The following is a 26,029-nucleotide window of genomic DNA, read 5'->3' as shown; positions in this document are numbered from 1 at the left end:
CACCACCGATGTATAGAAAAAGACCATTCCTATCCACTTTATTTTCTTATCTCTTATTTTATCTTGAATATGTTTCTAAAGTATTTTGTTTTAACAATTAGACAATCAAAAGAAAACACTTTTACAAATTTGTATTAAGTTATTTTCCATAATCTTCTAATTAAAATCTTTGAAGTATATGTAAAAGAAGGTATGAATCAGAAGAAGAAGAAAAAGAAGTACGAGTAATTCAAACGAAAAGTATTTTTCTTTATTAGGACAAAAATACATATGAACTAATTTTGAGTACAACCTAATTTTTCTGGAAAAGAAAGTGTATTTCAAAATGCCTTTGTTTATCCAATTTCTTCTTTGTTGTGTATTTAATTAAACTTGAAATTGAAGCTTTCCCATCAAAACCAAAGTTCTTATCTATCATTTTTCATTCAATTATATCTTTTTCAACAACCATAAAAGTATTCCCATTCAATTTCATTTCTTTCTCTTTTTTTTTTTTAGTTTATTGAATATAAATTTTACCATCCGTTTGTTTGGTAACACCTCGTTTGATATTAATTTGATGTTTTTTGTTTTCGTACTTTTGTAAATTAAACTTCTAAACATAAATTTTGTTAGTAAAGTTTTTTTTTTCAGTGATTTGTTAATCACTTTTTGTGATAATTTCTAAAAATATTTACAAATCACTATAAATTGTAATCTTCATCGTCATTGCCATGGTCATAATTAAAAAAAATATAGACTTATTTCTCTTTTACAAAACTTGAATTATCCTTTAATTTATAAAAAAAAATACGTTGAAGAAATTAAAGTACAACCTAGACTACTTCTTCATTCTTTATACATTTATTCAATGTTCTTTAAAAGAAAACTACGTGGTAGATCATGATTGGATGTTTCGTACTTACAAACCCTTTTGGTTACTATATACATCAATAACCAAACTTATTTTATGCATTACTTAATAGAAAGTAATGTTGTTCATGAAGATTTTCACTATAATTTTCTTAACCAAAAAAGAATGATCAATGCATGAATTAGCAAAAAAGTGAAACAAAGGTTTGTAAAGTCAAGAGTTTGAATAACAAATTTAAGTTAATTGATTAGTATTATATTATTAATAGTGCAATATATAGAATCTTTTTGAGAAATGTTAACATCACACTTTTGATTGGGAAGGAGATGAGAAAAATGAAAAACAAACCTCAATAGGTATAGATTAAGAGAGAGAAATAATTCTTTTAATGAATGAATTAATCAATCCCTCTTCCTCAAAGGAAGGTTGATGATACATGAATATTAAAAAGTATGGGAATAATGTCATGGCTTTATGAAGCAAAAGTAACTTAGATGTTGACCTCAAATTTCAATTTCAATCCTATATTTTAGAAAATGATAGAATTTTAAAATTAAAAAGAAAAAATTAGTGACTTGTGGATATGTCTTCCAACCTTTAGATCTTATCTCTTTTCCTAGTAATATGGGAAGAAAAAAAATAGACCCCAAATATATATATATATATAAAATTTATCAATATAAAAAGATGATAATTGATGATAAAGTTCCTTTCTTTTCTTTTTTTTTTTTTTGGATAAAATAACTAAAAAAGAAAGAATATTATCCAAGTCTATCTTATGATAAAACCAAAAAGAAATCGTAATTTAATCCAAACATTTAAATATATAAACTATGCTTTTCCAACTTTATATTATACTATAAATACCTTTTCTGTGGAACCATATATATGCTACAGTTACAAAATCTTTATTTCCTTCAAAGCTTTATCACAAATCACTAAAAAAGACCATTCCTTTTTTCTTCCTTTCTCCATATATAGTTTCTATTACCCATTTTCTTCTATACCCATCTTTTCTTCTTCTTCTTCTTCTTCTTCTTCTTCTTCTTCTTCTTCTTCTTCTTCTTCTTCTGAATTGATTTTATCCAATGGAAAAATTGCAAGAAAATGAATTAGCTCAACATCATGGCTATGTCATGGAAGATTATGAGTCGTCTTCTTCAATGGAGGAGCTTAGTCGTTCTATAAATTCAGAAGAATGTTCTTCATTAGAAATGGTGGAAGATGCAAGTTCTTCGTTATCGTCATCTTCTTCAAATGGGCCTTTGTTTGAATTAACAGAGCTAATGGTTCATCTTCCTATGAAGTAAGTTCATGGGATTATAAAATTTACTCTTTATTATATTATTAGTTTTTATACATTGAAATAATTTATATCATTCTTTTTCTTTTTGCAGGAGAGGATTGTCTAAATATTATGATGGTAAATCTGAATCTTTTACATCTTTAGCAAGTGTTGAAAGATTAGAAGATTTGGCCAAAAGGGTGTCTCCAATTACAAAAAAGTTCAAATCTTGTAAGAGTTTTGATGCTCATAAATCCATTGTTCCCAGAGCTGCCATAGCCAAGAAAAGTTCGAGATCAAGAGGAAAAAGTAGTTTGATCTGTGGTTCTAGGGCTACAATTTCTGTAAATGGACAGTGATTAGAGGTTTAATTTTAACAATGAAAAGATCGAACAACACAACTAACATAACAGTATTGTTGCATAACTTTTTTCTGTTTCATTTTTCATTTTTCCAAGGAATTTTGTGACATAGTGTAAAGTGTTTTTTCCCCCCTTTCTTGTTATAAAAGAAAAAATTTGTAATGTTCTGTTGTTGATTATTTATTACAATGTTTACGTGCATAAAAGTGTTGGCATGGATAAAATGGTTGCAAGTAGTTCTTGGCATTTATGTTATGAAGATGGAACTATAATTTAAGTGTCGTTATCTTAAATATTGTTTATTATTAGAGTTTTATGAACATAGATATAAATTGGAGTTAAAGTTTTAAATATTCATTTAATTTCTTTATTTAGTTGCTTAAACCTCTCGTAGAATGGGATGGGAGAAAGCATAGATCTTGTTTACTAATTTCACCATAAGAAGATTCTATTAAAGGTAATAACTATAAATTTGTCATATTTACTATTATCTTTTGATCTTAACGATAAGATAATGATAAATCTTAACAATTTTCAAGTAAAAATTGGATAAAAATGAAAACGGATCAAACTTTTTCGTAATTTCGAAACACTTGTCAACAACCACAAATGTCATCAACTAGATCCGGTAGGTTACAAATTACTGGTAAATCCTCCTTCAACTTCTACTTTATAAGTCATTTAAACCTGATTCAATATCTTAGGCAAATTACATGGGGGAAAGTGGTAAGATTTGACAAACTAATTAAAGAAGTAAATCATGAAGGGGCTTTCACATTGACAATAGAATGTAAAGGCTGAAGCTTTTGGTATAAAGCTCAAACCAAACTAAAACAATACAAGGTTTTCTGTATGAATTCTTCCTCCATTTTTCCTTTTTTTTTTTTTTTTTTTTTTTTTTTTTTTTTTTTTACTCTCACTCGAGCTCAACTATAATGTCGGCAAAAAGAGTCTTCCTTGAAAAGGGATTTGGAAATTGACACTACTTAGAGATTATATTTTGTAAACAGGTACTATTCCAAGGAGATGGAAGCATTTTCTCATTACTGTTCCTGTAGCTTCACAAAGTAGAAGTCTGCTGGTTTCTTGGGCCGACCCGACAACCTGACAAATATTAATCAACATTCAACGTTAATAGAATGAATTTTTGAAAAATACTCGAGTGGATCTCCAGGTAAGTAGATCATAATTTGATACGAGGTAAATACTTAATATTTTAATTTTCCTTTTTGTAAATATGATGAGAATGGGATGGCAAGAAGATGATATATGTATCTTGAAACCACATTTAAGTATTACTCCTTTAGGAAGGAGTTGGAGTACGGAAATCGGCAACTTTGGGACAAGGTTCAAATATGGTGAGCTTTTTCCAGCTCACAACCATAAGGATGGGAAAAGATGAAAAACGTCTTGATTTGATGCAAATGGGATAACAAAACAAAATGATTCAAGAAAGATAACACTTCATATTCTAGGTAATTGAAGGTAATGAGTTGAAAAACAAGACATAATTAGTTGCCATGACGCTATCAGCCGACAAGAGCTAGTGATTTAGTAATTATCCGACATGAATTAGTGGGACAATGATATTATTATTCACAAAGAAAGAGATATTGGTCTCGAATAGTTGTTGGCTGTACCTGGCAGTTGGAATAGAATTTTTTCGTGAATATTTCCGATAAGTTGTATAGGTATTCACACAACACATTTGGCAACAGATTGGTGCAAGCTTCCTCGACAACCTAAGTAGAATGGGAGGAGGAAAAGTAATTATGATGAAGGTAATAAATGTGTACCAAATATAAAATGGTCAGAGTTACTTCAGTTAAAATGTATATATGTTTTACCTCCGCAAATTGTAACAAATGAAGCCCCAATACACGCTCGTCCTCGTGCTCCAACACAATTGTTCCCGTCTATCAAGATAATGTTGACTAAATTTAGAAACAAATGGAAAACTGGTGATCTACCCCAACTGAAGACTTGAAAAGAACTGGTAAAACTTACTTTCTTTAACTCCTCTATGTTTTTACCAGATTTCCTGATGATTGAACAAATACGAGCATGGGCGTACAGCAAATACACGGCAGTGTTGCCCTGGTCATCACAAAATTTAGGTGTGTGAGGAGAGTAATCTCTGTATATTATTATGCGCTATGCCTAGAACAAGGCGAGAAAGTGTACCTTATCATTGAGCATCTGATCAAAATTGAATGTATAGTTGGTCAACCTATTGTTCTTGAGGTCAGCATATCTGTTAAGAAAATTTGGGAACATAAAATCTTAATAAACAATTCTGTATATTCGGACGAAGAAGCATGAAGCAGACAAGTGTGTAAATAAGAAAAAAAAAATTATTGAAAAGAAGATAGGTATAAAAGAAGGCATAGACAACGAGCCCCAACCTGAGCCCACGTGATTGGAAGATTAAAGAACAGCTTTGAGTAAAAAACATGGAAACATAAAATCTTAATAAACGATTCTGGATATTTGAACGAAGAAGCATGAAGCAGACAAATGTGTAAATAAGAAAAATAACTTGTTGAAAAGAAGATAGGTATAAAACAAGATATAGACAACGAGGCCCAACCTGAGCCCACGTGATTGGAAGATTAAAAACAGCTTTGAGTGAAAAACAACAGAAAATGGTTTTGTTTTTGGATAAGGCAGCTCAAGTTCCAAGTGTACATTAGTTACGGATGATTCTAGGATTCATGCCAGAGGCAGAAAAAGGTAAACCGGCAATGAAATGATAAGTTGGTAACTTACTTAACAGCACCATAACCAACAGCTTCAGCAATTTGTTCAAGTTCTGCCTCAGTCCATTCTGCAGCTTTCTCTGCAGAAGGTTATCAAAAATCAAATTAAATGGTGACATGAAAGGAAAGTTGACAGTAAAATGTTTTGATAGAGGAAATGAAACAACACATTCACTTCCAATGAATCTAGCAAGCTGAACAAATGTTTTCAATGAAATAAAACAGAGTTCTTAATAATCAAAATTATTGTTACCCCTCTCAATAAGTGCAGCTTTACTGCGGTTCTTGGCTTCATCAAGCAAATCAACTAAACGAACCACTTCAGTATTTCTAGTTCGAAAACGCTTGCCATCTTCACCAAGAACCAAACCAAAACCAACATGGGTTGTTTTGGGATACTTATTATCCTCAAGTGGAAGCCAGCCAGCACGTTTACAAGCCTGAAACAAATAGCCATAATTACTTCCAATTCAAGCATCCACTTCACCACTTTAAGATGATAGCAAATCCATAAAACAATTGTTAGCAGCAGTTCGGTGGATCAGAGTTAACCACCAGGTCTACAGTAAGTAATACTCATATGCACAAACAAAAGAGAGGAAATGTACGCCAACGACAAAGCTAATAAATAATTGCTAACTACAGTTTGGACGGGATACCAAGTCTACAAATAACCACATATGCAACAAACATGGAATTATTAAAAAAAAAAAAAAAAGGTGTGTCAGAGCATGATTTTCTCAAGACACATACCCGGAAAACCATGTCAAAGTGCTGCTGCTGCCCAACATCCGTGACATATATAATCCATTCAGCTTTCTCTTCATTAAGGCGATACCTGTTCAGGGAAAAGCAAAAATGACCAAATAAGAATGTTTCAGCTCCACCATACTTTGAAATTATGCAATCAATCAGAGAGAATCGAAACATGCACAATACTGATACGTCATTATAATTGATCATGAGATTGATGAATATGTCAACTTTCAAGTTACTTATAACCAGTAACAATAATTCCGTTAGAAACATGATGAGAAACAGAAAAACTGACCATATGGCTGCAAGATCAGTTGAAGCATAATTGAAACCACCATCACTCTTGACAACAATTAGAGGAATATTTATTCCATCAATAAAGATTACACGAGCACCCTGGCTTTCTTCCACTAAGCCTTTATCAGTCAATTCTTTTATGACATTAGGAATGTACGGGTTGTAAAAGCTCTCTCCCTGGAAAAGATGAAAATACATTAACCAAATGGCAACTGAGGATAAGCCGTTGGCTCTTATGACAAATATGGAAATCAAAAGAGCCAGACTTGGGACTTTGCAAGTAAAGATCCCTATAAGAAGCGGACAATAGTCAATAATAATATATTAAAGCATGTTCAAGAAGCTGATGTTGTTTGATAGTGGTGGTCATGCTATTAACCGCACCATTCAAACTAATGAATATGATGGTAAACACGATTCAAAATTATTAAGGTAGACTCCATACAATTTCATATTTTTGCCTCAATAAATCAAAAGCAGAAAAACATTCCAACTAGCGCATGACATGAGAAGGAATATTTTTCCAATCCAAACACAAACAAGTAGAGGAAAGACAAGTAGATCAGAAGTAAAATGTTATATGAGGAAAGACACAAACAAGTACCAAGTACAATGCATAAAGGGGAGTCAAAATGTACCTTCTCCTCTAATTGAACTCCAAGGCGTTCATACACCCTATTAAATTCACTCCTGCTGATTTCACATATTTGTGCCCAAGCCTTGCGATATTTAGGTTCCCCACCCTAAACAAACGATAAAATCAGCTCAGCAGAAATCATCTATGAGATACTTCCAACTAGTTCACATGCTCTTGCAGGGAATCTTTAAATCATAAACAAGCTTGAAAAAAGTAGATAATAAGTTTATGGGTAAACTACCCGACTTTTCAGCTATGATCAAGTGGAGTCCAGTTATATCTCTTTCAACATATGAAACTCAAACTTCCAATTTTCAATCTAATTGCAAATGCTAAAACATGTTGCATAAAATATGTAATTTACATCCACCAGGTTGATCAGGGACAAGTGATACAGGTAAAAGGAGACTTTAGAGAATGAATCCAAATCCCATGGTGGCCAACTACTATGGATATTAAACCCAACAAGTTCACTAGCAGTAAAATACTGTAGGGTTAGGCAGTTGTTGCTAAATAATAATGGAGGGGCATGTAAATGTCTAACCCGCAAACACTCATGGATAAAATGATAAACAAAGCTCCTTCTTAAATATGGCTTCCATTGCTTTTCTTAATGAAAAAGCTTCCATTGAGACAAAATTAAAGAAAACAAGACAAAAGGTCCACAGGCAATAAAAAAATGCCGAAGGAGCTGGGCACCTAACTATAAAAAAAGCAACTCCGGTCTCTAGTTATAATTATAAGACCAAAACAGGAAGATGCCCAAAGAGAGGCATAGAACTTCTTTGTGTTAACTTCAAACTTCATTTTGTTACTTCATTGTTTATTTTTTATGTTTATATGAAATAGAAGTATTTATGAATAAGAGAACATGCAAAAACAAATAGTAAGAGGGCAAGCTTTCATTGAAAATAATGAAAATAACATGCAAAAATTGAATAAACAAGTAGATTTTGAAATGTAATGCATGTAATCATCTTGAAAATTAGCAGGAATAAATAAACTTAACAGGTGAAAATGGCAATTGACAGAAGCTTTGAGACAGTTTTTTTAGATTGAAGATCTAGGGTCCACTGTACTAAATTAGGATCGAAGAGGGAGCCAAGTGTGTGTGTGTGTGTGTGTATTATCTATAAGTTCACCTGAAGAAGAACCACTGCCTGTTGTGCCTTTTCCTTGAATACAGGATCGCTATCAAATCTCTGCTTTGACGCCTTATAGAATGTCTATTTAATCAAAATGTCAAATAACAGTTTGTCAGTTCTCATTGAATAAGGCAGATAGACATTACCAAGTTCTCTATATCCATTTTTTAAAGTATGAACTGGGACACAATTGTATCACATAGAGAGTGAAGTGCCTATATTTAACAGAAAAAAGTCCACTATGCGAGACCAAAATTATCAAAATTCTTAACCATATTAGAGGAATATTTAATATACTAAAAACGTAAACATGTTAATAGCCAAAGGAGATTTTAAAATGTCTCTTCTACCTGCAGATCTCCAATAGCTGTTTCAGTAACCTCTTCCCAGTTAGGAAATTTTTCAAACAGGAATTCGATCAACATACCAAACTGCAACCAAGAAGCAAAAGATGAATAGTTGGTAATACGTTTATGTTCTGGAGAAGTTGTTTATTGTCAAGATAGTAAAACCTCACACCAAAATCAATTTTGCAAACACTAAAGCATTTCATGGGCATTTGAACAAATTTGAAGCCACTTGAAAGGCAGGAATTAGTATGTATTGGAGAATCTAGATATATCATATATGCATCATTTTCTACTGATTCGACTGCCTGTTTTCAACATAAACCGACATGGCAGAAAAGACTAGGGCAAAAGCAGCAAACTAAATACTAAATTCACTTTTCATTTTCATGTACGCTTTGAAAAAGTAACCGTTTTGGAGGTTTATGAAAAAGCCACTTGTCTACTGCAAAACTAAACACCCACAAATAACATTAAATCCTTAGATAAAGTTGTACCTGCGTTCCCCAATCACCAACATGATTTCTTCGAAGAACATCAACGTTTGAAAATTCAAGCATTCGAGCTAGAGTATCTCCAATGATCGTAGATCTTAAGTGGCCAACATGCATTTCTTTTGCTATGTTAGGTGAGGAGAAATCAACTACTGCTCTTTTAAACGGAAGCCGGGGAGACCAAGTCTCAATACCATCAATTAGCATATTTTGTATGCTCTGTAGAACAAAATGCATGTTAAGCATACTTAAGTTAACACACACGTAGAACTGTTGACTATAATGAACTGGAAACTCTTTTTTCCGAAGACTATAGAATTGAGAACTATTTTTTTTTATTCAAAACAAGCACTTTTCTTAGACGATAAGAGTAATTCCCACTAAAATTATCAAGAAAATGACATTACCTTAGCAATCCAATTCTTAGATATTACAACATTCACAAAACCAGGGCCTGCCACAGAACTTGATTCTATAATTTCAGACGGAGGAAGATTTTTCATGATGGCCTAGAAATCAAGACAACAGTTAAGACTTGAACAATTAAAAAATTATCCTAAATATCCTATACCAAAGAAAACCCTCACAATAAAAAAATAAAAATAAAAATAAAAATAAACCACAAATACCTGCCCAACGGAAGGAGGACCCCTAAACTGAGTTCCTTTTCCTTTAATTTTAGACCAAAGCCCCATCGCATTATTGCTTCACCAAATAAATAAAAACTCATCTTAGCAACAACAATCTAATTAACAATACTATTCATTCCCATAACATATTACCACTGATAGTCGCCAAATTTTCCAGCACAAGCAGCAACTAAAGGCTCAACATCAGTCTCATCAGGAACCGTCGTTCGGAGCGAAACATCAAATATTTTAGCCAATTGTCGCTTAATATTACCAACGTTGTCTTCCTCCTACACCAAAAAAACCCCCCACATTAAGAAATTTTACATAACAGTAATCAACAAAATGCTTCACACATAACTTACAGTTGCCATAGTGGAAACAGATTGTGGTGTCTTCGTGGTAGCAGAAACGAGGCGTCTAGATGCTGCCCGGAGTAAGTCTGTCTAGTTTGAGATATTGAGAAGAAGAATTACTACAAATAGGAAGAAAAATAAAAAAAGAAAAAAAGAAAAAAAAAAGGATGATTATAGATGGAAATGAATAGCTAGAGAAGATGAGTTGAGAAAAGAAATGAGAGTGTTACCGGTAGTGGGAATGGAAGAAGGTGAAGAAATGTGAGGGAATCGATTGAAGGAGAGGAATGGAGATGGTGAAGCCGGCGGTAGGAATAAAGCTAACATTTTTTTGAATGAATGTTATATATAATCATAAAATTTCCTTCTTCCACTGCTCTATGTTCGTCTCTCTCACTTCTTTTTTTTAGGGCTTAAGGAGGATTTTATTTATTTTTCTCTTTTATTTAAAAACTACTTGTAGGATAGGAGCAGCGTCGGGAGGGTTTTGTTTTAAGCCCAATCCCAGCTCAACGATTGGGAGCCGGAATTGCCACCATTTTGTCTCCTCTTGTTTTTGTCCTTTTTTTTCTTTTCCACTTACATAACTCTCGTCTTTTCGATTCATCGTACTCACTTCTATAATTATTTTGAAATATAGTAGAATCAAAATATTGTAATCAATATTATCATCCCAACAACCAGAAAATCATATATTTGTTATTGATCTGAACTCAAATTTACTCACTTTAGTACTTGAGTTTCAAGAATAACTCTCCCACGTATCACGTTTTTTCTAAGGGTAACACCTCAATTTAGAAGATCAACAAACGAAATTTTTGATCGAGATTGTAGATAATTATGATAAATTCTTTTTCGATGAAATAAAAGATTATAGAAATAATATTCTTCGACCAAATAGGAAAGGATTTTATTTATAGATCGGTCATTCAAAAAGTTATGTCTTTTATAAAATTTAGTTATTAGTATTTTTGATGAAGTAATGAACCCACTCGTGATGATCCATTTATGAAGAAACACAAACAATCCACTCTCGATACATCCATTTATTTAAACATACCAACAACTAACCATTTATTTCAATAATTATGATTAAAAATACATGTTCGAAATACCTACATCATCCATTGTTAAAAAGAAATCGAGCTCTTTTTCATGAGTCTAATATAGCAAGAAGTCAAAATTTATACATTTGTGTTTCGTGTTTTCTTGTAAGAGTTTGGTGGGTTATTAAGAAATTGAGTTATAATCAAACCATTGTTTTAAATGCATTTGAAACTATATTAATAAATCATAAATATTAATTCGTGTATGTACCCTTTATAATATAATATTATTTTGTTAGATGGTATGATTTCACAAAAATAAATCGAGTTTACATCTAGATTTGTTTAAATATTTAGAAAAGAAAAATTGACTCTGGCTTATCTCTACTATTTTTAGATTCAATCGACTCGGTTTTTTGATCTAACGTTCTTACCTAAAACCTAACGGAAGGACAAAATTGTACTTTTAGCAAAAAAGAAACATTATCCGGTCATACGGATCGTAGCATACACTCGAGGGTAGAGAAACATTTTCACCGCAAACCACGGCAATCTTATCCGCTTGAAGTCGTCAAATCAGAGAAGCACACATCATCACCAACGCCCACAGATCTCCATGATCTTCACCCTCTCCCATTTATATAAAACCCTTTGTTCGATTCAATCTTCACTCGTACTCATCCACTGTTAAGAAACGAATCACCGAATCGGCGGTAAGAAGATGAAGAAATCAGAGAAGAGTTCGAAGCCAACCGGAAAATCCGAAGTTAGGAAGGATCGGAAATCGGCAACAGGAATGAACGGATCACCGAAGAAAGGAGGCCATGGCGGCAAGTTCACTTGGTCGGGAGACGGTTACTCTCCGGCTGAGATCGGGTTCAAGGCTGAAGTTATGGACGTGAAGGACCCTAACTTTGAAGATCTGGAGGAGGCGGTGGCGGTGGCGGTTTGATTAGGTCATTTTCGAATCTGAGATTTGTAAATAGTCTTCATGAAAACGGTAAAAATCCGTGGTTTTTCCATTTGAATAAAATCACGCAGCAGCATCGTTTTGTACAGTTTTCTTGATATTTATAAATTTCATTGTCGATCTTCGTTCTTTCGTGTTGAAGAAAAATGAAGAAGAAGAAGAAGAAAAAAAAAAGTGGGGAAATGTGTGTACCTCAAAGATCTGGAAATTTGAAAACTCGTCTTCAGTGATCGATGAACAGAAGATTGAAGAATGGGAAGGAAATTAGTCTTTTAATAGTTAAATTTGTCGGTCAAACTTGGGGATCACGGTGGAATTAAAACTTGAGTGGTGATGATCAAGCAAAGTTCTTGGCGTGTGCATTTTGATGTGATGCGAGTGTGTAAGCTAAAGGATAAAATTGTGCATGTCAATATTAGGATATGGAATCATTATACTAAAGCTTGAGTTATAAGTTATAATGCTTCGCTTATACAAATCAACCAATTTATATAATTAATTTAGATTAATAACTAACCTATTTTTTTAAATAACAAAAATTAAAACATTTGTATTTATAAATATAGTAAAATATTAATGACTCGGGTCCGAAAAATAATTTCGTAAAACTTTATAACTATCTCATGAGTATTAATAATAACTATCTTATGAGTATTTAACCAAGTATCTCACCGGGAAGCCTTCTTCGTTTGATAACTCTATGCCCATATTTTTATTGATATATCTACGAGTTTTTTCTTGAGATAATTAATAAATTTACATTTCTCAACTTTCAAACGCTCAATTCCAAATCGATTTTACGCTTGTGTTTATGTGATTCATGAGATAATTAATAAATTTACATTTCTCAACTTTCAAACGCTCAATTCCAAATCGATTTTACGCTTGTGTTTATGTGATTCAGAGAAGTTCTACATGCATTTTAAGAAGTTTTTAGCTACTTTTTTCTATCTCAAAAAAATCTTACAACTTCCAAAAAAAAAACTTATATCACAATATAAACATGTATTAGTAAGTCTATAGTTATAAGTTTTTATCTCGCAAACATCTTCTACTTATGTCACAATTTCTAAAATTGAAAATTTCAAATCAAGGATGAATTATGGTGATTTTATCCATGCTCTATGGAATTTTTTTAGCCAAACAACATTGAATTCAATGATGAAAATACAAAGTAGAAAAGTATATGAATTACTAAAATGGAAGGTGAAACGAGTTTAGGTGAATAAGGAATGTCTTTTCTAAGACAATGTCACAACTAAAATTCGAAAAACCAAAGTTTTTCGCTATTTTTTCTAATAGTTTGAAACCTACGAATGATTGGAAGAAGAAGAATCCAACCACAAAATTAGAAAATAAAAAATAGTCAACACAAGAACAACCGACATTTACTAATTAAAACTTTCGAATCTTTGCCTTCACCATTTAATATCAAAGTAGAATGAAACTAAACCTTACTTTCAATATTCACTTTAGTACATATGTCTCAATTCATTATAGAAGCTCCATCAACATGGCCGATATCAGACAAAATTACAACAAGTTTAAAAGAAACAGCTTCAAAATTTCATAAAACATGTGGTAAAATCACTGTAAATCACTTTTATAATTAATTTGAGATTGGCCATTTGAAATATGTTACAAAAAATGTCGTGAGATAAAAAAAAATGTAAAAGAATATTTTAAAAGATGAATAAAACATCCACAACTCAAACTACTTCCTTGAGTAAAAGATCAATTTACAATATAGTTTCTCTCGGTCCATCTCGCCCAAGATCATCATTGAGATTGTGGGTTTTTGTTTCAAAATGAAGGGTATTCTCAAAATACTAAAATACCCATTGGAAACCCGAATGTTGGATATTCTCTCAATACCCTGAACCCTAGGCTCATTTCAACCAAGAAGAAACGTGCTTTGCTCGGGAAAATATTGGTCAAGAACAACATGTACCAATTGAACTAGGACAACATTGCACCAGGATGTCACGAGATAAGGGTTTTACATGCATTATGTGATGTATCTCGGCTCAATCTCGGGTGAAATCGTCCCTAAGATTACCCCACATAATGCATGTGAAATGCAACAAATCTCACGGCAATTTCATCTATCTTAACCGATATTCTTCATCTGCATGTGCCCAAATGGATAAAATTGCCGAGATTCATTAAACGAAACTACACGTGTTAACTTAAAATCTAGTTCTACATCTAACTAAAACAAAAAAACTGACTACATATTTTTCCATCCACCTCATATTTCACATAAAACATTAAAACATAACCTAAAATCTAGCTCTAAACTATGAAATTGTTCAAAGTAAATCACCTTCGCAAATTTAAGCTCGAAGACAACTTCTTGAAATTTTGGGGAGCAAAAACCAGACAAATATCTTCGATTATGAGAGCAAAACACATTTTGTCTCGATCGAAATGAGTAAAGGGTTTAGAGTTTTGTGAGAATATCAAATGTTCGGGCCTTCAAGGACATCTTAGTCATTTGAGAATATCATTTATTTTGAAATTTAAAACAAAAACTCACAATCTCGGTAACAATCTCGATCGGGATGGACCGAGAAATTACGTTAAAGCAGTTTTTTATTAAATTTGACAAACAAAATTTAAAATTTAAAATGTAAAAACAAAAGCATGCTATTTTCCAAAATTTTCCAATTCGTACGTTTGTGAAAAAAGTGAAAATCGCACCATTATCAACCCTCCATGATGAACCAATCTAAGCGACGAAGAACACCAATTTCAATCAAATCTCAAAGGGATTCATGGCCGCTTCCTAGTGTAGCTACCATCCGTCGGTAAGCACCGTTGTAGTCGCCGCCGGTCGTGGTAGTCGTAGCCGGCCGTACGTCGAAGTTGCACAGGATTAAACGTTTGAGTCGTGAGGCTACTGCAGTTGGGAGAATCATGCGAGTGCTCCGTGTATCCTACCTTTGTCTATGCGAGTGCACCGAGGCAACTGCAATTGTCCAAGTCTTTAAATTTAAAACTTATACCAAAATTCTTCAATCCCTCTAATTTTATGCTACTTCTGGCAATTGCACGAGATTTTGGAAGCCCATCAATTGCTATGAAAATTTGAAGACAGAATTCAAGGCAATAGAATGGGCAACAAAATTGCAAGAACGACCCAAGTCTCCGACACGGAGTTCTACCTTCATGACCTACCTTCTAGCTATAATTTGGTTCTCAAAGAGGTACTCGCACGAGGACGGTTTTTGAAGTCTATTCTTTGCAAGCACGACGAGGGCTTAGTTCTCGTCAAGGTTTACTTCAAACGAGGTGACTCCATTGATCTCAAAGAGTACGAGCGTCGTCTCTCTCAGATCAAAGAGATTTTCCTTGCCCTTCCTCACCCTCATGTTTGGCCATTCCAGGTTTTCTTTAATACCCACTTCTTATATTGTGTTGAAATTTCAATTGGAATTGGAATTTACTTCTGTAGTATGGTTTTCAAGATCATTCGGGCAATGGATGGAATTCTCGTGGTCGTGAAATTATCTGTTTTGCTTAATTAATATTGGCTTATAGCTTAATTCGATTCTGCTGCTGCAAGATATGCATCATAGTTGCTTAAGATTCTTAGGATCAGAATTGGAGTGGTAATTTGTTTCTTTCTGTTAATTAATCAAGATGCTAATACAAAAAAAGGCTCTTTTGGGTGGGGATGAGTGTGACCCACAATTTTGTTTCATAGGGTTGGAAAGTTTTAGTGTTATTGTGTAAGTGATGATGCAATTGTAGCTGTTTGAGTTGAGAAGGGTGTGAAACGATATAGAGTTATTCCGTACATTACCTTGGGTGGAGGGAGCTTGCTTGTTGAATCCATATTTGTTTGGGTTCATCTCATGCTCTACTGGCATGTTATCTGCAGATTTGGCAAGAAACGGATAAGGCAGCCTATGTGTTGAGGCAGTACTTCTTCAACAATTTACACGATCGATTAAGTACTCGACCTTTCCTCAGTGTCATTGAGAAGAAGTGGTTGGCATTTCAGGTCATTTTTTTTATTATTATCATCATTTTTCATTTATATTGAGCATAATTACCTATGTTTTCTTTAATCATCATCATGCGTATTTCTCTTAATTCCTTTGTTTTCTGGTTGGTTGCAGTTACTCCTTGCAGTCAAACAGAGCCATGAGAAAGGAATTTGTCATGGTTAGCTCAGTACTGTGGAAGATTCATGCTATTTTCTGGATGCCACTGTAACTTGCTGGCTTATTTTCTTCTTTTGCATCTTTGTAGGTGACATTAAGTGTGAGAATGTACTTGTTACGTCTTGGAATTGGCTCTACCTTGCTGATTTTGCGTCATTCAAACCAACTTACATTCCTTATGACGACCCTTCGGATTTTTACTTCTACTATGACTCTGGTGGAAGAAGGCTTGGTTATCTAGCACCCGAGGTCAAATTCTTTTCCTCCCTGGCAATTTAACTTTTTCTTCTTTTTCAAGATCACTGAGTTATAACACGAGCTTCTAGTGTAACTGCCAAAGCATGTAGACAATTTTTTTATAGGAAACAATAGAGAAATATAATAAAGTCAAGAGAGGGGCACAAACAAAGGGGATAAGAGGGCCCCTCCCAAAGAGTAACTGATAAAGCATGGGTTCCAATCATTGAGAATGAAAACTAGGCTATAGTTGCAAGAAAACTCCTTGTGTCTAAGACACCATAAAGAAGTAAGAAGTACATAATACCAAAGGTGTCAAAAGTATTGGACTTATCTTCAAAAGTTGTTCCCTTTCTTTCTTCATATCACCCAGAGCAGGGCATGGATGCAGGTCTTCATTAAATTTGGCCTTTCCTTTTGAATTCCACCCTTGAAGCAAATCATGTAGATAACTAAAGTAATGATATCAGTTCACTACTTATAGAAAAAAGAGCTTGAAAAAGACGATGGTATGAAATTAGGAAAGTTTTTCTAAAAGTTCTCTACAAGTAACTTCTTTAATGATATATTTCCTCTACCCTACGTGGTCATGTTTTTGGAACACAGTAGCCTTGAAGAAAATGAAACAGTAATATAGGATTTTTCTATTACATAGCTCAATTCTATTGTATTCTTGGTCTCATTTGAGTTCCTTCAGAGGGTTGGTGCATCATTCTTCCAATTTTGACAAGTACGTGAAGTTTTATTTCGAAGTATTGCTAATAAATAAAACAAGGTCAAAGACTCAAAAGTCTATTCAATTATTTCAGTAAGTGAAAATTAATGCCTTTTACCATATTATCTTATTTATATTTATATAGAATCTGAAAGTTTCAGGACTTCTATTTTGCACAATTCTTTGGAATCCTTTTATCATTTGAGAATTAGCTCTCTAATATTCTATTTATGATGCGTATTAATGTAGTGGGTCCAATTTTCATGCCTTGTTTTCAAACTTACACATAAGTTATTTGTGTGCTAAGATTGCCATTGGCCGACAACCCTAGTATTAATTAGTAAAATCGATTTATACGAATGATCAACTCTTGTCTCAAGGGCAAAGAGACATTAGATTTGGACCTTAGATGCTTTGAGGGACTTCTTGTGTAGCTCTTTTTTTCATTTGCTGTGTGTGTGCGTGCTTGCGCCAAGATCGCCATTGACTTGCAACCTCAGTAGTAATTGGTAAAATTTATTTATACGTGTGATCAGCTCATATCTCAAGGGCAAAGAGACACTAGATTTGGATCTAGTAGTAATTAGTAAAATCTATTTACACAGATTCACATTATGAAATTTGAAGTTTGCACCATCAGCTTAACACCTTCAGATGTTGATCCTCTCTTCTGTTATCTGCTTTCACATGTCACCTTGTGGGGTTCTGTTGACACTTGTATGGTTATTCATTTTACTTTCTATATGGTCTAAAAGGCTGTCTAAATATAATTATTTATTTATGTTTAGCAATATTACATCTATCATTTATCAACCTAGTTGAGATACTTGGGTGCATGTGTTGATCCTAAGTCTTTTCTTTTATTGTATCCCTTGTACTTTCAGCATTAGTTCCATTTCATTATCTTAATGAGGAGACTTGTTTCTTGTTCAAAAAAAAAAAAAAAAAAACTATCTTCAATTTCTCACTGTTTCCAAACCTTTAGAGATTCTATGAGCATGGAGGTGAGTTGCAGGATGCACATGATGCCCCTTTAAGGCCATCTATGGACATATTTTCTGTGGGGTGAGTGATCTTTACATTGCCTCTTTAATTTATTGGCAGTTTTGTAGTAATTTTGTGTGCATCGATGTGTGACATTTTCTATTAAAGAGTAGAAAGAGTTATGGTAAAATTCTTTTGGCAAACAACATTAACCTCATTTTCTTTTGTTTCATAACATGCAACACGATGGAAATCATGATTTCAAAATGAAATATGATGGATGTTTCTGACAAAATTACTAAAGTGCTCCAACCTCCCAATATGTTTCAGGTGTGTAATTGCAGAGCTTTTTCTGGAGGGGCAACCATTATTTGAGCGCCAGCAGCTTATTTCTTATCGTAGAGGACAATACGATCCGAGCCAACATCTTGAAAAGGTACCTTTTTCTCTGTGCATGTTCTATTTTGCCAACCATGATCCAAAATTGTCATGTTGATGGATCTGTCATTTTCCAATGATCAATATTAACAAGATTCGTTCAGTTAGTATCTGTACCTCATGCTTCAATTACCCTAGTTGGAAGTTGACATCCTTTCATTTTCTCTCTTTGGGTCAGAGTTCCAATGGCTGCAACTTCTTTTGTGTTTTTATGTTTAAATCCTATGTTAGATGCTATAAATTATTATAAGTACCGTGACTTAAAAGAAGCCTTAATGTTTGATACTTTTTTTCAACCATGTTGAGGATCAACTCTTAGTTTATATAGTATTGGTTGTGCAGATCCCAGATGCTGGAATCCGCAAAATGATACTTCATATGATCCAGCTGGAACCAGAATTACGTCTTTCTGCTGAAAACTACCTGCAGGATTATGCAAATGTTGTTTTCCCCAACTATTTCTCGCCGTTTCTGCATAACTTCTATTGCTGTTGGAATCCTCTGCATTCTGATACAAGGGTAATACTTTATTGCTCAATATTTGAATATTTGATTGCCAGGCATCTTTTATGACGCATTCATCACCACCTTGTAGGTTGCATTGTGCCAGAAAGTTTTTCCCAAGATTCTTGAGCAAATGACAAGTTGTGGCAGTGGGTTGACTGGAACTGAAAAAGGCTCACCCACAAATAACACGAGTGGATGGTCACAAGATATGAATTCAAAACAGAATGAACATCTGACAAAGCTAGAGAGCACAGAGAAAGGACTACCACGTGATCAATTTGAACTTCTTGGTGATGTTGATACACTGTTCAGGGATGTAAAACAGAATAATTATTGTACTGGTTCTGAACAGCTACTGGAGGATGCAGCCACCAAAAATATTACTAACTGTGTAGATCAGTCTCCTGGTGAGCTGTTCCATAGCATCTCCAATGCATTCAGGAAAAATGACCACCCTTTTCTGCAGAAGATTACCATGAGCAATTTGAGTTCATTGATGTCCAGCTATGATAGTCAATCTGATACATTTGGCATGCCTTTCTTACCCTTACCTGAAGATAACATGAGATGTGAAGGCATGGTTCTTATTGCCAGCCTGCTTTGTTCCTGCATACGCAATGTCAAGTTACCACACTTGAGGAGGGCAGCTATACTTTTGCTGAGGTCTTCTGCTTTGTACATTGATGATGAGGATCGCTTGCAACGAGTACTCCCTTATGTTATTGCCATGCTCTCAGATTCTGCAGCAATTGTTCGTTGTGCAGCATTGGAAACTTTATGTGACATTTTGCCTTTAGTACGAGAATTTCCTCCAAGTGATGCTAAAATTTTTCCTGAGTATATCCTTCCAATGCTTTCAATGATTCCTGATGATCCAGAGGAAAGTGTGAGGATTTGTTATGCCAGCAATATTGCCAAGCTGGCACTGACTGCTTATGGATTCTTGATTCATTCCATGAGCTTTAGGGAAGCCGGGGTCCTTGATAAACTAAGCATACCACAGAAGCCATCAGCTCCGAGCAGTGAGACATCTGGACAACTTGGGAAGCTACATGGTGATGTCCAGCTTGCACAACTGAGAAAGTCTATTGCAGAGGTTGTTCAAGAACTTGTTATGGGTCCAAAGCAAACTCCTTGCATACGGAGAGCACTTCTAAAGGACATTGGCAATCTTTGCTGTTTTTTTGGGCAGAGACAGAGTAATGACTTTCTCTTGCCTATCCTTCCTGCATTTTTAAATGATCGAGATGAGCAACTGAGGGCAGTATTCTATGGACAAATAGTGTATGTTTGCTTCTTTGTTGGTGAAAGGAGCGTGGAGGAGTATCTTTTACCGTATATTGAGCAGTCCTTAAAAGATACTGCAGAGGCTGTCATTGTTAATGGACTGGATTGCTTGGCTATTTTGTGTAAAAGAGGTTTCTTGAGGAAGAGGATATTGCTTGAGATGATTGAGCATGCTTTTCCATTGTTATGTTATCCCAGTCAATGGGTAAGAAGGTCAGCCGCTACTTTTATTGCTGCTAGCAGTGAGAGGTTAGGTGCAGTTGATTCCTATGTTTTTCTTGCTCCAGTTATACGGCCCTTCCTTCGTAGACAACCAACTTCCTTAGCTTCTGAGAAAGCCCTACTTTGTTGCTTGAAGCCTCCAATCTCCAGAGAAGTATATTATGAAATTCTTGAAAAAGCCAGGAGCTCAGATATGTTGGAAAGGCAAAGGAAGATTTGGTACAGTTCTTCACCTCAGTCCGTAAATTGGGACGGTATAGATTTTCTCAAGAAAGGAATGGGAGAGTTAAATTTAATGAAGAACTGGCCAAGCAAACCTCAAAGCTCTAATGGCCAAAACCCTGCCGATAGTTTATTCTGCCCCCCAGAGCTAATTGATGGTGATGAAAAGTTGAGAGGGATTAAAACTCCTGTTTCCAATGTGTCAAGCAAAGTTGACATTAATGATCCTGTATTCTCAGAGAAGTTGCAACTCTCAGGTTTTATCTCACCACAAGTTAGTGGCATCAGTAGTTTCGTTCTTGATAAAACGTCAGATGGCATTCCTCTGTACTCCTTTAGTTTGGACAAGCGGGATACAGGATTTCACTCTGTGGCTTCTGATTCTCCATTAGAGTTGAACTCCCTAGAATTTGATTCGTCATCCATACCTTGGATGGACCCTGTAAATAAATCATTTAATTTGGCTAGCTCAGCTCCAGCACCTAAACTTGGTTCAGGATCCCTATGCATTGGCAGTGGCTCTAAACAGTTCTATAGAGTGGTTCACGAGCCAGATGGTAGAGAAAGTGATCAGACATCCTATATCAGTAGTAAATTTCAGGAGATGGGATCATCAAGTACACTGAAAGGAAATTCTTCAATGACAGAAGATGTTACCTCTACAAATGATTTGACAACATCACCATCTTTTACAAGAACATCAGCAATTCCAGATTCAGGATGGAGACCCCGTGGGGTGCTGGTTGCACACTTGCAGGAGCATCATTCTGCTGTCAATGACATTGCTGTTTCAACTGATCACAGTTTTTTCGTTAGCGCATCTGAAGATTCCACTGTAAAGGTGTGGGATTCGAGAAAGCTGGAGAAAGATATCTCGTTTAGGTCAAGGCTAACTTATCATCTGGAAGGAAGTCGAGCCCTTTGTGCTACTATGCTCCGGGGGTCTGCTCAAGTTGTTGTTGGTTCTTGCGATGGTTTGATTCATATGTTTTCAGTTGATTACTTCTCCAAAGGTTTTGGCAACGCTGCTGAGAAGTATTCAGGCCTTGCTGATATTAAAAAGAAGGACATCAACGAAGGTGCAATTATTACCATGCTGAACTACTCTACTGATATAAGTCAGATGGTTATGTATAGTACGCAGAATTGTGGAATACATTTGTGGGACACTAGAACAAATGTCAACGTTTTTACATTGAAATCAACTCCTGAGGAAGGTTATGTGTCATCTCTTTTGGCTGGCCCTTGTGGAAACTGGTTTGTCTCTGGGTCTTCGAGGGGTGTTCTGACACTTTGGGATCTCAGGTTCCTTGTACCTGTGAACTCGTGGAAATATTCCGTTTTGTGCCCCATTGAAAGGATGTGCCTCTTTGTGCATCCTCCAAACACTTCTGTTGCGACTGCTGCAAGGCCCCTAATTTATGTTTCTGCTGGCTGTAATGAAGTTTCCCTCTGGAATGCGGAGAATTGGAGCTGTCATCAGGTGCATGGTTATCTCTTTTATTCATTACATCTTTGATGCAGTGTTATTGCGACTAAAAAATTCTTCTTATTGCCATTTTCTTAAATTGTTATCCCCAACTTAAAAGAGATGGCAAAATGATGATCAGAAAAATTATTTTGTTGTTTGGAAATGGTTGGAACATTAAACATGACGTTTTAATCTGAGGTTCTATTGTAGGTGAGGCCTTTATACTTCACATAGATATAAAACAAATTAAAAATTAATTTCTAATTCTTGTATTCAACGTGGATTCAATTTTTTGCCTGCTCTTCGGCGATTCTTTAATGCAGCAGATCAGTTTACATATATTATGAGCAATCGAACTTTGCTATTTTGTGTCTTCAAATATCTGCCCAAACAAGAAATGTTTACCGATCACCTTTTTAATTCATTTTTTAGCATTATATTTTCTTGGTTAAAATTTTCTATTATCAGTCATACACGTGATAACTTCTACTTAACATACTATGGAGCAACTGATTGTGCATATCTTCATTACAATTTTAAGGGTTTGATGAGAAATTGGTGTTTGATGCCGAATTTTCTAAATCTTAATAATTTAATGGTACAAATTAAATATTGTTACATTGAACACAATATCTTTTCTCTAAAGTCTTCAACCTTTTCTGTTAGATACTGCGGGTGGCAAGTTATGACAATGAAACCGAAATGTCTGACCTACCTTGGGCTCTGACTAGACCATCGACTAAGGGAAATCCTATACAAGATCTAAGACGTAATGTGAATCCAAAGTACAAAGTTGATGAGTTGAATGAACCTCCCCCTCGACTTCCTGGCATTCGCTCATTGCTTCCCTTACCTGGGGGTGATTTGCTGACTGGGGGCACTGACTTAAGAATACGTCGATGGAACCATTACAGGTTTTTGTTTTACTCTCTCTCTTTTACTTGGTTATGGGGAGAAGTTTATTCACTCATTTTTTTTGTCGCTGCAGTCCGGACAGAACTTACTGTGTCTGTGGACCAAATGTGAAGGGAATTGGAAATGAAGATTTCTATGAAACAAGATCTAGTTTCGGTGTGCAAGTTGTGCAGGTATTTTTGCTTTTCTTGCGTTTTACCTCAAAATTTGTGAATGTGTCAAAGGTTATCAATCTTAGATTATGCACTATCAGATATCTCTTATTCAACCTTTTCTTATACATTCCATTTAATATTTATCTGGTTATACATGTAACAAATGATCCATACATTTCAAAAAAACGTGACTCTGATTACTGGGAGAGGAATAGGAGAATCAGTAGACCCCTATGAGGTTCTCACCTGGAGAGGGAAAACAGGGGGAGAGAAGGAATAAGGAAGTCCAAAAGGGGTGGAAAGCAAGAAAGCAAAGACATCGTACATAAATTTTCTAGAAGTTTATCTTGATTTATAGTAGTAGCTTGGTGCTCCCGTAAACGGCCATTGTCTCATGCTTTTAGATGTTCTCTGAATCTCTAAGGAGGCACAGTTTGAGCCCACAACTCCAATTAGGTGGCGTGGGCTATTATAGTCCTTTCAGCTCGCTCTCTGATTATAATAGTTGGTATTTCCAACTTCTATAACCCACCAGTACTATTTGAAATCCCTCTTTGTTAGTTGTTACGATATTTACTATTTACTATCTATTCTCTCTCCTTTGTCATAGTACTTACTATTTCGCACCTAGACTACAATAGCCTACACCTCAGGTATAGACTATTATAACTCATAAACTATAATGACTACCAACTATAATAAGCAACTCAACTTTCCAAACACCACCTAAAACTCTAACTACCTGCTTCTATATGAAAACAAAAGTGCTTATGGTCAATCATTTTCTGTTTTCTGTCAAAACAGGAAACTAGGAGACGACCTCTATCAACAAAATTGACCACAAAGGCCATTCTGGCTGCTGCTGCAACCGATTCAGCTGGTTGCCATCGGGACTCGATTTTGTCCTTGGCCTCAGTGAAGTTGAACCAAAGACTTCTATTATCAGGTAGTAGGGATGGAGCCATTAAAGTTTGGAAGTAAAGAATACGAGTAAAACTGCTTGATTTTCTGTACATACACTTAGGATGAATGCTAATTAATTATAATTGCACATGTTCTTAGGCTCAAATGATTAGTTGGTAGTAAGGTATATGAGTTGTATTATTAGTTTCTCTTCTTTGTACAGCATCTGCAGTGAATATAGAAAAAAGAAGCAATATCAATTCTTTAGATCTATAATTTGTGCAGTGAGTGTCGTTACCATTTTAAGTAGTTTTGAAATTTTGTTTTCTTGTTTATTTGGTTATTGCCTGAGGATGTTTATACATTTATTGGTTTTCGTTTTTGGATTACTTTTGTGGAAGAGATGGTCCTGTAGGGATAAACGCTTTAAAGATATGGTATTTACAATTTTTTTAAACATAAAACATGTTCCTAAATAAACTAATAATAGTAATATTACGATAAGTAGAACTAGTTTTATGGTTTATATCATAGAAAAAAACACATTTGAAGCAATTACGGACATGTTTGGTAATCATTTCATTTTTTGTTTTTGAAAATTAAGTCGATTTTCTTACCATGTCTTATAATGTTTTGCATGGTTAGAATTTTTAGCGAAATTTAGAAAAACAAAAACAAACTTTTACAAAAACTACTTGTTTTAGTTTTCCAATTTTACCTTTGTATTAAACATTGGTAAAATATGTATAAAAGATGTTGGAGGTGGAATTAGTGTTTATAGATTTAATTTAAAGAAAAGATAAACGGTTACTAAACCAATAAAACTGAAATCAAACTTAAACTTGTGTGAAATATCTTTTTTCATCAAAAACTTGTCTTTTTAAGTTTCTTTAGATTTTCTACTAAATAGAGTATGAGATTTCGCGTTAAGATGTACGTCCCAAATATACAATTTCATAATTTAAACTCAACGTCATCCATAATCCTTGAGGTGCGATAATGAACGTCGCAGTAGCAATGGTGGATTTGTTCTTTACATGAAGCTTTGCTTTTCCACACAGTAAAATTTAAACCTATTTGAAGACCATTTTCTTTTTGAAAATTAACTTTCTATGTTTTGTTATTCCCTTTCTAAAACCAAGCAAAAATTCAAAAAACGTAAGTGTTTTCTTTCAAGAAAAAAAAATCCCATAATGGAAAAACTTGAGAAAACATGCAAAGATATCAAAAACAGAAAAAAAAAAAAAAAAAAAAAAGAAACCCTAAATCATTACTAAACAGAACCTATATGCTGTTTGTTCTTATGGCTTCGAGTTTAGAGATGGGTCAGTTGGAAAATCTGACACATGATGAATCGAGAAGTTTATGCTCTGTAATTCTTTAGATGATGAAGAAGAAGAAGATAATAATGCTTCTCCATTGAACAAAAGTGTAGAAGACAGTGGTCTATTTTGATGTATACTTTTTCAGAGAGCCATTATATTTATGGAAGTAGGTTTTTTGTTTTTCTAAAACAAAGGATATTTCTATTATAATCAACCAATTTGGTAACTAAACAATGAATAAGAAAAAAAAGAGAAGAAAATTCCAAATAAATGATATATATTCTCTCAACACCCAAACGGCAATCTCTTATCTTCAACTTTTTTTTTATTCCTAACATATTTTTGAGTTCCAATCCCATTTTGGCAAGAATGCTTTGTCCCATTCCACCACTTATGATATCTGTTTTGAGGGTTTTTTTACAACATATATATAATGCTTCCTTTATGAAGTGCTTTCTGTCTCATTCCCATGTCTTTCTCTCTTTACTCATGGGACTTGCATTGGACCATATTGTTTGGTTTCATTTCATTCTAAACCCT

At 34.4% G+C, this 26,029-nt stretch overlaps 3 protein-coding genes across 5 annotated transcripts; 2 read left to right on the top strand and 1 right to left on the bottom strand.

The window, feature by feature from the left end:
• The first annotated feature begins 1,552 nt into the window (after positions 1 to 1,552).
• Positions 1,553 to 3,411, top strand: LOC103492272 (protein OXIDATIVE STRESS 3-like). The gene is made up of 2 exons (XM_008452572.3): positions 1,553 to 2,159; positions 2,251 to 3,411. Exons 1-2 carry the CDS (start codon positions 1,942 to 1,944, stop codon positions 2,495 to 2,497), a joined length of 465 nt encoding a protein of 154 aa, XP_008450794.1. The 5' UTR covers positions 1,553 to 1,941; the 3' UTR covers positions 2,498 to 3,411.
• Positions 3,369 to 10,415, bottom strand: LOC103492270 (arginine--tRNA ligase, chloroplastic/mitochondrial-like). Of its 3 annotated transcripts, none has more exons than XM_008452569.3 (18): positions 10,151 to 10,415; positions 9,930 to 10,006; positions 9,718 to 9,854; positions 9,565 to 9,640; positions 9,343 to 9,444; positions 8,939 to 9,154; positions 8,445 to 8,525; positions 8,092 to 8,175; positions 6,951 to 7,055; positions 6,311 to 6,489; positions 6,013 to 6,097; positions 5,513 to 5,699; positions 5,270 to 5,339; positions 4,685 to 4,754; positions 4,508 to 4,597; positions 4,348 to 4,416; positions 4,141 to 4,242; positions 3,369 to 3,604 (listed from the first exon to the last, which is right to left on the bottom strand). In XM_008452569.3, exons 1-18 carry the CDS (start codon positions 10,245 to 10,247, stop codon positions 3,494 to 3,496), a joined length of 1,938 nt encoding a protein of 645 aa, XP_008450791.2. In that variant the 5' UTR covers positions 10,248 to 10,415; the 3' UTR covers positions 3,369 to 3,493. The 3 variants fall into 3 exon arrangements, with proteins under 3 accessions (XP_008450791.2, XP_008450793.1, XP_008450792.1); XM_008452571.3 differs by having other exon boundaries at positions 9,930 to 10,039; positions 10,151 to 10,317; XM_008452570.3 differs by having other exon boundaries at positions 9,930 to 10,010; positions 10,151 to 10,317.
• A 4,196-nt stretch (positions 10,416 to 14,611) lies between these two features.
• On the top strand, positions 14,612 to 24,440 carry LOC103492269 (serine/threonine-protein kinase VPS15). The gene is made up of 11 exons (XM_008452568.3): positions 14,612 to 15,325; positions 15,823 to 15,945; positions 16,064 to 16,109; positions 16,197 to 16,357; positions 18,046 to 18,125; positions 18,375 to 18,480; positions 18,825 to 19,001; positions 19,078 to 22,203; positions 22,858 to 23,105; positions 23,180 to 23,279; positions 24,066 to 24,440. The coding sequence occupies exons 1-11, from the start codon at positions 15,053 to 15,055 to the stop codon at positions 24,240 to 24,242; spliced, it is 4,617 nt and encodes a 1,538-aa protein (XP_008450790.2). The 5' UTR covers positions 14,612 to 15,052; the 3' UTR covers positions 24,243 to 24,440.
• The last annotated feature ends 1,589 nt before the right edge of the window (positions 24,441 to 26,029 follow it).

This window comes from Cucumis melo, chromosome 2, assembly GCF_025177605.1.
Source record: "Cucumis melo cultivar AY chromosome 2, USDA_Cmelo_AY_1.0, whole genome shotgun sequence".
NCBI lineage: Eukaryota > Viridiplantae > Streptophyta > Magnoliopsida > Cucurbitales > Cucurbitaceae > Cucumis > Cucumis melo.
The sequence above is the reverse complement of the archived record's forward strand: the minus strand, read 5'-3'. Positions and strand labels throughout refer to the sequence as shown.